This window comes from Lynx canadensis, chromosome B2, assembly GCF_007474595.2.
Source record: "Lynx canadensis isolate LIC74 chromosome B2, mLynCan4.pri.v2, whole genome shotgun sequence".
In the NCBI taxonomy this organism is placed as follows: Eukaryota; Metazoa; Chordata; class Mammalia; order Carnivora; family Felidae; genus Lynx; species Lynx canadensis.
Window position 1 is genome coordinate 35,840,013 of NC_044307.1, and position 11,525 is coordinate 35,851,537.

The 11,525-nt window shown below is 56.2% G+C and overlaps 1 protein-coding gene across 1 annotated transcript; it reads left to right on the forward strand.

The window, feature by feature from the left end:
* Window positions 1–596: 596 nt before the first annotated feature.
* On the forward strand, window positions 597–10,892 carry PI16 (peptidase inhibitor 16). The gene is made up of 6 exons (XM_032593155.1): window positions 597–1,022; window positions 5,367–5,588; window positions 7,596–7,705; window positions 7,975–8,063; window positions 8,946–9,623; window positions 9,835–10,892. The coding sequence occupies exons 1-6, from the start codon at window positions 867–869 to the stop codon at window positions 9,954–9,956; spliced, it is 1,377 nt and encodes a 458-aa protein (XP_032449046.1). The 5' UTR covers window positions 597–866; the 3' UTR covers window positions 9,957–10,892.
* Window positions 10,893–11,525: the final 633 nt, after the last annotated feature.

The following is an 11,525-nucleotide window of genomic DNA, read 5'->3' on the forward strand; positions in this document are numbered from 1 at the left end:
TTCCAAATGAGCACCTCAAGCACATGCATTCAACAGGCACAGAGAAGCCAACATTGCTCCCTAGTGAAAAGCGCAATTCCAGGATACGGCTAGAGTGGGAACACAGCAGTCTCTTCTCTCGTGGGCAGGAGTCCTGCCCACCCGTCCCCCACCCCACCCCCACCCCGCCATGGGGCTGGGGGCTGGCCAAGGCCGTGCCATATGAGTAATCGTTGGCTACAGTTACTGAGGGCTACTGTGTGCCAGATACTCTACTGGATGCTTCACATACATTTGATCTCATTTAATCCTCCTTCCAGCCCGATGAGGTAGGTACTATTACGGCCACTGATTTAATTGACAAAACTGCCAACAGTTCAGCTGGCAGAGGAGCAGAGTCAAGATTTAGGCTTCGGTTGGCCCGTTCCTTTTACCAAACACATCTTGGCTTCCTCCGTTCTCCCGTAAGTCAAATAGAGTTTCCTCATCTTCCCCAATCCTCAGGGATGGGGTCCGTGTGGTTTTCTTCCTCTTGCTTGTCCTGGGGTGCCCAGTGGGTGTGACTTGGGTTGCTCTATTTTGCCCCCCCGGAGGGACCTTTCCACAACTCAGGAGGGACTGTGGACCGCACAGAGCTCTTGGCCTGAGCCCCCGTTACGGGAGAAAGGAGGCTGTTGCCAAGGACTCCGAGGGGAGATAAATGCCGGGAGTGGACTCAACTCTGGTCAGGACCCAAGCACCCAGCCCTCCCAGAGACACTGTGTGAGCCGGGCCGGCCCTGCAGACAGCCCCTCCCGCCGCCCCAGCCAGGGTGGTGCTTGCGTGGGGAGGACTTTAAATCCGGCCGCCAGACCCCTGGCCGGGAGAGGCGGAGAGGACCAGCCACCATGCACAGCTCCGGCAGTCTGCTGCTACTGCTGCTGCTGGCGGCCACCACGGGCCCCGCCGGCGCCCTCAGTGATGATGAGAAACGCGTGATGGTGGAGCTGCACAACCTCTACCGGGCCCAGGCGTTCCCACCCGCCGCTGACATGCTGCAAATGGTGAGTGCGGCTGGGTGGGGGGGGGGGGGGCGCTCGCCTGCCCAGACCGAAGGGGCGCTGAGCCAGGACCCCCCCCATCCCTCCCCCCCCCCCCCCCCGGGTTGAAGCTCCCTCAGAGACTCATCTCTCTGGTCAGTGACAGAATTCCTGATACTATGCAATTCACAGGTCCCCAGAGGCAGCCCCATTATACAGATCAGGAAACTGAGGCCCGGCGGGGCTTGCGGGTCCCACAGCTGGTAGAGCCAGACCTGGGAGCCCCAGCTTCCCACTCCAGTGACTCCTTCCCAGCACTTCCTAAAATGCAGGTGCCCCTGATTGAGGGGACACAGGAAGTTCCTAATACAATGAGAGGAGGAACAAGGGCAGCAGGAAGGGCCCCAGCACCTGGGGAGGAGGGATGGTCTATGGAGGTGGGTGAGAACAGGAGCCAGAAGCGGGCCGGATCACACAGTTCAAATCCTGTCTCGGTCACACAACAAGACCCGCGATTTGGGGGAGTCCCTTAAACTGGTAGGGACCCTCAGTTTTTCATCTGTAAAATGGGATCCTAATTAGAGCTACATATATATCAACATGGAGTGAATCTCACAGATATAACACTGGGGGGGGATGAAATCTAAAATATATATATACGTACAGTAGGACATACAGAAGGTTTGTTTTTTTTTTTTAATTTTTTTTTAACGTTTATTCATTTTTGAGACAGAGAGAGACACGGCATGAACGGGGGAGGGGCAGAGAGAGAGGGAGACACAGAATCGGAAGCAAGCTCCAGGCTCTGAGCCATCAGCCCAGAGCCCGACGCGGGGCTCGAACTCGCGGACCGCGAGATCGTGACCTGAGCTGAAGTCGGACGTTCAACCGACTGAGCCACCCAGGCGCCCCCAGAAGGTTTTAAACGTGTAAAAAATACTATTGTATATTGGTGGGGACACATGCAAATATTGTCAGCATACAGGGACGTTCCTATAGATGATGGAAGCCATATTTTGAGTGGTAGTAACCTCTGTCGAGAGGGAGAGTTATTTGATGGTAGGGTCAGGAGACAGGGTGTTTATGCTCAAGATGAAAAAAGATAAAATCAGAAATTCACCCCCTGCCTGCCCTCCCTGAGGGCTGAACTGGCCGTCCTCTGGGCCATCCTGGAGGATTCCTGGGCAGTGTCCAGGGACGCCACAGTTAGTGCCCCAGAGCAAGGTCACACCTGGGGAAGAGAGCAGTGAGCCTGAGGGTCCGAGACTGGAGTTCTAATTGCTCCGTTCAGTCTGGCGAAGTGATTCTGGACCGGTCCCTCTACCTTCAAAGGCTTCCATTTCCTGATCTATCACTTGGGACTGGCAATTCCTACCCTGAGGGTCAGATGGGATGATGTATGACAGAGGTCAAGGAAGGCCTCTAGAAATGCACACAGCAGGACCATTCAACCCCTGTCGGCCTGGCAACCAGGAACTGTAGACGATAGATGAGGAGCACGGGAGGCTGGCACCTGCTCTGCCAGTAGCTCCCTGATTGAGGCCTGGAACTCATTGTTGAGCCTCAGTTTCTCCGTCTGTAGATCCCTGATGCCCTACAGTCTTGTTGGCTACCCAAGCCAGGAGCTGCTTTGCGGACAGAGGTGGACCTTGGGGAGGGGACACATTCTGGAAAGCAGTTTGGATATTCAGGGGATACGGTGCTGTCTGGTGCGAAGTGATGGGAGGAGGGGATGGCCTGGGACACCGGGATAAATTTGGGACAAGGCTCAGGCTCGACCTCAGCACGCAGTATATACAGAAACTCTGGAGACAGACGGCCTGGTTCAAACCTTGATTCTGCCATGTATTAGCTGTGCGACCTTGGCCAAGTGCCTTAACCTCTCTGTGTCTCAGCTTCCTCATCTGTAAATTGAAGATGATGACTACATAGCAAGTCCCTTGTAAGACAGTTGCCAGGATCAAATGAGTGAATATTTATAAAGCACTTAGAACAGCGTGTGGCGCACAGTAAGGGCTCATAAGTGTTAGATTAACCAAAGAGGGAATGAATCCAGGATGACACAGGTGGCAGTTATCATGGACGCCTTTCTCTCCCTGAGCGTCCACATCTAATCATCACCGCTTTTACCTCCCAGAGGGTTCAATTTTCCTTGAACCCTACTTCCCCATCCTCATTCCTTCCTACAACCCTGATCCAGTGTTTCATTACTTCTCCCAAGGACTCCTAAAACGGTCTCGGCCTGCTCCCCCAGCCTCCGGCCTCTGCTTCCAGAATGAACAATCCAACACATGGGCCTGACCTTGCTCAAAACCCTTCAATGGCTCCCACTGGCTCCTGACTGCCTCGGGATAGACCTCCAGCTCCTGAGAAGGCTCTCTCTGTGTGTCTGACCCTTGCTTACACCTCCAGCCTCCTCTCCTGCTCAGTTTTTCCCTCAGTAACCTCAACAGCTTCTCCTTCCCCAGCCAAAACGTTGTATCTCACCTCTAGGCCTTTGCTCGTGCTGTGCCTCGGTTCAGATGTCTTTCCCCGTCCACCTGACCAATGCCTCAGTTTTAGCACTTAGCTTAGTGTCTCCTCTAAATGGCCCTCTTTGGTGCCTCTATAGTATCCACTGCATATGTGTCATTTAGCACACGGTGGCCCAATCACCAGTTTATGACAATGTGAACTTGGGCTTCTAGGTCCTTGCTCTCACCTCCAGGCTGGTACAGTGCCCAAGACTGTGTGTTGAATGAGTGGATGAATGAACGGACTTGCTTCCAGATGGTGACCATGTGGCCAATGTGGGTGGGTGCCGTGACTCTCAAATACCCACGGGGGTCTCTGGAAGACTGAGAAGACCTGAGACCCACAGGAACGACTCTACTGGCGGAACTCCACGCAGCCAGCCCGAACAGGAATCACAGCCGGGCTCAGTAGGGAGACCGCTTTTAAGCAGGGTCTGTCTCAGTCATCAACAGTTGACACATGCGTATCGAGCACCTGCTATGAGCCAGCACTGTGCCAGACACTGGGGTGACATACCCTGAAGGAGGTCGCAGTTTAGTCTGGAGCCCCGCACATCATCCCAGACACCCAGATCCAGGTTCCCTGTACCTTGCCCTTTCCCTCTCCCTACCCGCCCTTACTTACTCCCAGAGCCTGAAGACACTCTGGGACCAGTAATTTGGGATAAAAACACCCAGGGAGGGAAAGGGATTCACCCATAGTCACAAAGTGACTGGGGGGGTCCCAGTCCAGTGTGACCGCCCTCCCCCCCCCTTCGCAGTCTCCTGAGAACCTTGTGTGGGTGAGGAGCCCCATCCCCTCCTCCTCTCAGGGTCGCCCAAGCTCTTGACACTTTACAGGCCGTCTGGCTCCCACAGCTGGCTGGGCCCCCAGAGGGTGGAACAGGAGTTGCCGCCAGGCCATCCATTTCTAGGAGAGGCCAAGGACAAAGTTTAATGGGATCCAGGCCTTCCTCCTCAATCCTTTGTTAATCCGTCTTCCCACCCACACTGGGCCTGTCCTCCTGGCTGGGGACCCAGAGAACTCAGAGGTCCCTTAACCTAAAATGCCCCCTCCCGCTGCCTCACCTGAAGTCCCGCCTGAAGGACGGGACGTTGGGATCTGACAGCTCCTTGAGACACCAAGGCTCTGAAAGCAGGCCTCTCCGTAAGGGTCACACAGGGACACTTAATTTTCTTGGGGAAAGGGGTTGTCAGTTGACAAGAGTTGAGAGCACCTGGGAATAGCACTTGGGAGGGAAGCCTGGAGCTGGTAAAGCCATGGAGGCTGGGCGACCCCAAGGGGAGAGTGGGACCTGAGAGGGGAGTATCATATTTATGGTGGGAGGGTGAGGGGTTGGGAGGGGCTGGATCAACAGTGCAGCCCTTGAACATCTCACTGGACGTTCTGTGGTCTTCAGAGCAGGCAGACAGTCCTGGGAGGTAGGCAGGGCACAGACGCCACCTTTCACACAGGAGGATATTAATTTTAATTAATAACAACAGTGTCACAAACATCATCTCATTTATTCCTCCCAAAGCATCACGAGACTTCAGAAAGGTCAGGCACTCTGTCTAAAATCACACAGCTGGTAAATGGTCCCAAGCTTAGCTCACTCCATGGCCTGGGGTGGCACCCTCCCATCCCCCCCTCACCCCCACAGAAGCCTGCCAGGAGCACAGACCTGTTCCTGATCTTGGCCAAGAGTCACCCCGAAGGAGGGGAGGGTCTCCGGCCCCCAGAGGCCCCCAGGACACCTTCAACCTTCTCTGATCCCCAGAATTGTGGGTATCCTCACCTCTCTCTCCCGCAACCCTCTCCCACCTCCACCGAGCCCAAGGCGTTCCTCACCTCCCTCTCCGACCTGCCCCGCAGAGGTGGGACGAGGAGCTGGCCGCCTTCGCCAAGGCCTACGCGCAGAAGTGCGTGTGGGGCCACAACAAGGAGCGCGGGCGGCGCGGGGAGAACCTGTTTGCCATCACGGACGAGGGCTTGGACGTGCCGCTGGCCATGGAGGAGTGGCACCACGAGCGCGAGCACTACAACCTCAGCGCAGCCACCTGCGACCAGGGCCAGATGTGCGGCCACTACACGCAGGTGCGAAGCCGCAGGGCGGGTGGGCGGGGGCGGGCCACAAGAGCACTGGGCGGGGCTACACGGCTAGTGGGCGGGGCCGCACGAGCAGCGGGCGGGGCGGGGCGGGGCAGAGGCCACCTGTCCCTTCACCGCCTGGGAGTCCGCTTCTTAAACTGCCTAAACCATTTTCGGTTGACTCCAAAACCCACGAGTCGTTTGAAAATCTATGTGGCCCCTCCCGTCCTCCTCGGACTGAGGGGACCTAAGTTAGGTGTCGCAGAGCCAGTTTCGTGGACGGTAATTATTCTAGGCAATCCTGATCGACGTCTAAGCGGTCCTGTCCGACCTAAGTTAGGCAGGGCTGTTTGTGCCCGCGGTCTTCTGTCTCATTGTCCCTCTTCTGTCATTTCTCATAGCGTCTAAGTTGCTGCTTCTACTCTGCCAGGGACCGATAAAGCAAATAGACTATTGTGTGTGTTTAACTTTTCTTCTGCTTTTAAAAACTATGTGTAAATGAGAGCAAATCGTCACTGAGCGAAGGTTCCAGGGAGACTCCGAGAGCATTTCCTGCCCCTCACAGTCACATTTTGCTTACGTCAGGGTTCTCACTGCACTTTGAAAGTTGGAGTTTGCAGATAAGAGGTGTTGGGTGGGGGTACTGTAGGGTGTGTGTATGGGTGTGTAGGGGAATTAACATTAGTGTTCTTGAGTTATTTTCTCCACCCAATGCTCATTGTTCAAACAATACCGTGACAATTTTTTTTTTTAAATAAACATCTTCCCACCCATATCCACGAATTCCACTTTCCAGGGCTTCTTTTGAGTGGTATTTTTAGTGCTACTCTTTAGGGAAGGGAATCCTAGTATCATCCACCCAGATGGAGAGGTTGTAAGTGCCCAGCAACCCTCCCTGGTTCCCTTCCCTCTGTGCCCTGCAATTTCTCACACTTCCCTTACCCCCAGCATGAGCGCGCGCGCGCCGGATCTTCCTGCGGGAGTGGGGCTGCTCCACCTCCAGCCCCATGTTCTCCAGGGCTGAGTGCACGTGAACTCTGGGGTCATTTCTGCCTGGGAGATGCTCCATACTGGTACCTTCAGCTGACTTAAGTAGAAAAACCCCAATCCTGGGATTGTGTGTAGGATAATAGCCAGAGCTAGATCTCAGAGCAAAAACTGGCCTCCATTTGAGCGACTCCCGAGCAGAGTGGGCCTAGAAACAAGGGGAGGCTGCTGGTCTCAGCCCATGGCAGTGCCCGAAAGTTTTGAATTTAAAAATTTTAGGGGCGCCTGGGTGGCGCAGTCGGTTAAGCGTCCGACTTCAGCCAGGTCACGATCTCGCGGTCCGTGAGTTCGAGCCCCGCGTCGGGCTCTGGGCTGATGGCTCAGAGCCTGGAGCCTGTTTCAATTCTGTGCCTCCCTCTCTCTCTGCCCCTCCCCCGTTCGTGCTCTGTCTCTCTCTGTCAAAAATAAACGTTGAAAAAAAAAATTAAAAAAAAAAATTTTATACTTAAGACAGAATTCCTTCTAGCAGGTAGGGGGCCCAGACTTAGAAACAGCAGAGCAGATCCCTGCTTACTTGTGATTTGGGGGGAAGCTCTGCTTCCAAAATGGCTTCTTCTGTTTCTTGGATTTTGCTTGTTACTGGTATCCAAGATTCTCCCATTTGAGATTCATTCCTTTGGATGTACCCTGTTTAAAATGCACAGGAAATTGAAAAAAAAAAAAAAAAAAAAATGCACAAGAAGAATTTATGAGGGTATATACAAAGGGAAGGTTTTCAGAGAGGCCTGTCCAAACAATGTGTGTGGTTGGCAGGGGGAACTAGATTGTTCAGAACAAATTCCACACCACCGCCCCCCCCCCCAGCAAAATCCCTGTTTAGAGTTTTGTCCTGAAGCTGCATGTCCTCAGACTTGGATCTCACAGGTTGTACGGATCCTCTTCTCCCCACCCATAGAAGACTGGTGTAGAGACACTAGCTAGGGACAATCCCACCCAGACTAAACTGTTGAGTTTGCCCTCCTTCAGGTGGTCTGGGCCAAGACAGAGAGGATTGGCTGTGGCTCCCACTTCTGTGAGAAGCTCCAGGGTGTTGAGGAGACCAATATCCATTTGCTGGTTTGCAACTATGAGCCTCCGTGAGTGCCCAGGGAGTCCGGGGGTAGGGGATGAGCAGGGCCAAGGGGAGGGTTGAGTTGGCAGTCTAAGAAAGTGGGAGGGGGCCAATCTGGGGCCCTTGGGGGAGCTGTGAGGGCACCGATGGGAGTCTGCTCTCATTGGCCCAGCAAGTTAGTTGGGAGCAAGTAAGACCCAGGGGTACTACCGGCCTAGGTGTGTGTATGAGGGATAAGGACAGGGGTTTGTAGGGACCGCCCCCCGCGCCCAGCACAGTCCTCGCCTCCCGCAGGGGGAACGTGAAGGGAAAGAGGCCCTACCAGGAAGGGACTCCGTGCTCCCTGTGTCCCTCCGGCTACCGCTGCGAGAACTTCCTCTGTGGTGAGTTGGGGGTGGAGTGGGGAGGAGAAAGAAGGGGAGGGAAGGGATGCCTACGGGACGGTCCTAGAGCCTCCCGGGACTTCCAAGAGGTGCACGGGCAGGGGGAGGGGCCTGGCGGGATGCGACCTCCGGGGGCCCTTGGCGGGCCCACCCTATGCGGGTTCCCAAGCCCAATTCGCCTTCCTTGCTCAGCCACTTTGGCCCCCTGTCATTCAAAGTGACTGGTTTTCAACCCCCCAAGTGGAGGGTAGAGGAGAGTCCGGCGGCTCCCGAGCGCCGGGCGAGGTGGGCGTGACCAGAGGGAAATTGTCCCCCATGCGGGCGGAGCCTGGCGGTGGGCGTGGACTTGAAGGGACCGGGCCTGCGTCGGGCACAGGCACCTAGCTGGAGAGTCCCCTGAAAAAGTGATTGTGTGAGCGCGGAGAGAGGATTTGGAGGAGGAGGATGGAGAAGCCACTGTTACAACGTTATAATAAAACAACAAGGTTATAAAAAAGTATCATTTTGGGGCCTGGGTGGCTCCGTCGGTTAAGCGTCCGACTTCGGCTCAGGTCATGATCTCTCAGTTTGTGAGATCGAGCCCCGCCTCGGGCTCTGTGCTGACAGCTCAGAGCCTGGAGCCTGCTTCCGATTCTGTGTCTCCCTCTCTCTCTGCCCCTCCCCCGCTCACGCTCTGTCTCTGAAAAATGAATAAACCTTAAAAAAATTTAAAAATATTTTTTAAATAAGTATCATTTATTATGAATGAAGGACATAGTCGCTGGAGAGGATGTGTTTGTGTGTCATCGTCAGACATTTGGTCGCCTCATCTTGATTGCCGGGGGGCGCTCCGGACACGGGGTCCTGCCACAGCACTAATGCCAAAGCCTTGTTTCTTATCAGAACTCATCAGAGACCCGGAGGAGGCTCAGGATTTGCCTTACCTGGTAACTGAGGCCCCATCTTCCCTGGCAACGGAAGCTTCAAGTTCTAGGAAAAGCGGTATCCCTTCTTCCGTGGCAACGGAAAATCCGTCCTCCTTGGTAACAGAGGTCTCGGGCCCCCTGGCAACCAAGGCTCTTCCGGCTGTAGAAACCAAGGCCCCGTCTCCCTTAGCAACGGAAGATTCCCCCTCCATGGCAACAGAGGCTCCACCTTCCTTAACGACTGAGGTCCCTTCCTTTTTGGCAACTCACAGCCCCTTTGCCTTGGACGAGGGGCCAGCAACCTTCTCCAAATCGACCAATGATCCCATCTCCCAACTGGCAGGCAAAGAGGCCAGCAGGACAAGAATGCCCCCCAAGACCCCAGAGAGTTCTCTGCACCCCAAGATGTTCTTGACAGGGACACGGGAGCCACGACCCCACTCCCAGAAAGCAGGCAAGGCCGAGGCCGAGTTGTCTCCTTCCAGTGAGGTCTTGGCCTCAGTTTCTCCAGTCCAGGACGAGACAGGTGGGCTGCCGGCCACCTTGGACCACGTGGGGCACACCTCCTCCAAGTCCCTGTCTAACTCCCCCAATACCTCTGCCACCTCCAATGCCGTGGGTGGGCGAACCCTGGCCCTGCAGTCGTCTTTGCCAGGTAAGACCTGTAGTGTTCGTCCCACTTCCCCGTCTTCCTCTAGAATGTCGGCGCCCTGCCCCCAGCATAGGGGTTATGGCCATAGCGGGGCATGCACCCTCTGAGTCAGAGCTTCCTCCCTGGCTGCTGGGCCCCCGCTTACATGCCTGGCAGGGAGGGTGGGAGGTCGGGCAGAGCTGTCTCCAGGCTGAGGCCCTCTCCCTCCCCACAGGCGCAGAGGGCCCTGAAAAGCCTAGCATCAAGTCAGGGCTGAAGTCGGGCCCTGGTCACATCTGGGGCCCCCTTCTGGGGCTGCTGCTCCTGCCTCTGCTGGTGCTGGCTGGAATCTTCTGAAGGGGTCATCACTCAAAGGCAAGGCCTGGTGGGGGGACCCTGGCCTGGCCTCGTGCCCGCTCCAGATGGTCTTTCTCCAAGCAAGAGGCCACAGTTTCCTGGGAAGGTCCTGCTCTGTGGCCCAGTAGCCGCCCCCCGGCCCCCCAGCCTTGACCCCAGCTTCTGGCCAGACGCCAAGCCAGTAACCTTGTGCTCTCGGGAGGCCTAAGGCCAACTCCTGGCTCTGCCCCGGGAGTGCCTCTGCCTCTGTGGGGGTCTCCCCTTAGCTAGCTGCAGACCGTGCTGGGCAGTGTTCCTGCGGCCACTCGTGCCCATTCTCCCGTTGTCCTGTGGTCACGTTTCTGCTCTTCCAGGGACAGAAGATATCGGTGCTTCCCAGAGACCCCTTGACCCCTCCTAGTCCCCTGGCTTCTTCTTTAAGCCCTCTGAGTCTGAGACTGTTTCCAGGAAGACCTTCTGCCTTCCCAGGGTGAAGAGATCAGCTGTCCTCCTGCCATCTCCCCCACCCCGTCCCCCGCCCCCAAACAAGACGCTTCTTGGCTGAAGGCCTTCTGGAAGGGAAAGGCTGCAGGGCACGCCTCATCCACAGATGCCTTTGGGGTGCGAGGCCTGGTTGGCTAGGAGTTCAGGTTGCCACCTATGACTGCACCCCCTGCCTGGACCCCTCCTGCCCCTCCCACCTCAATCCTGGGTCTGGGTGGGGGTTCAAGAGAGATCCCCGCCCACCGGCCCTGCCAGAACTGTCTGCCTCTGCAGGTAGGGGGTTCTTCCTGAGCGCCCCCTCCCCCTACTTGCTGGTGTAGCCCCGGAGGGGGGTTTGTGAGGCAGATGAAGGACAAGCCCCACCTGAATGGGGTTCTAGGGGGGGGGTGGGCAGGCAGGGACCAGGGAAGGGAAGCAGCCCCTGACTCCTGAATAAAAGCCTGTGTAAGAATACCGAGTGTCTGTGCTTGTGAGGGGTGGAGGGCAAAAGGAGGGCTCTCTGAGAGGCCCTGAGGAGGTTCCCCTCCCAACCACGGGCAACGGTTCCTTCTCCCACACCTCCTGTCCCCACACACGCCATCCAGTCCTTCGGGGCGTCTCTTTTCCTTCCTAAAAACCGTCCCCCTCCACAACTCACATCTTCAGGCAGCCTGCGGGAAGCAGAAAGGGCCAAGGGGCTGGATCCCCCAGCTCCAGGAGTCACCAGTGGAGGCTAGTTGGGTTTTAGACCCAGAAGCAAGGAGTGGCATACAACCTCTTTGCAGGGTGCTGTCGCCCAGGCCCGTCGGGCACACAAGATCGGAAGGCTTTGCCAGCCCTCGGTGCCTGGAGGAATCCCGAGAAAGGGTTCTGGAGTCTCAGCCACATTCCCCCAGGGGACAACGGCAGGACTGTGCAGAGCGCTGTACGGCAGGAAAGCACAAATGTGGGGGGGGGTGGGGGGGGTGCGGCTAGCAGCAGGTGACAGGGCAGCTTGGGATCGAGCAGGGGCTGGCGGGGAGGGGGAGAGCGCCTGTCTGGAGTGTGAGCAGTTAAAACAGGAAGCATACAAGTCAGGCTGTGTGGTGACCGTAAATATATATTACA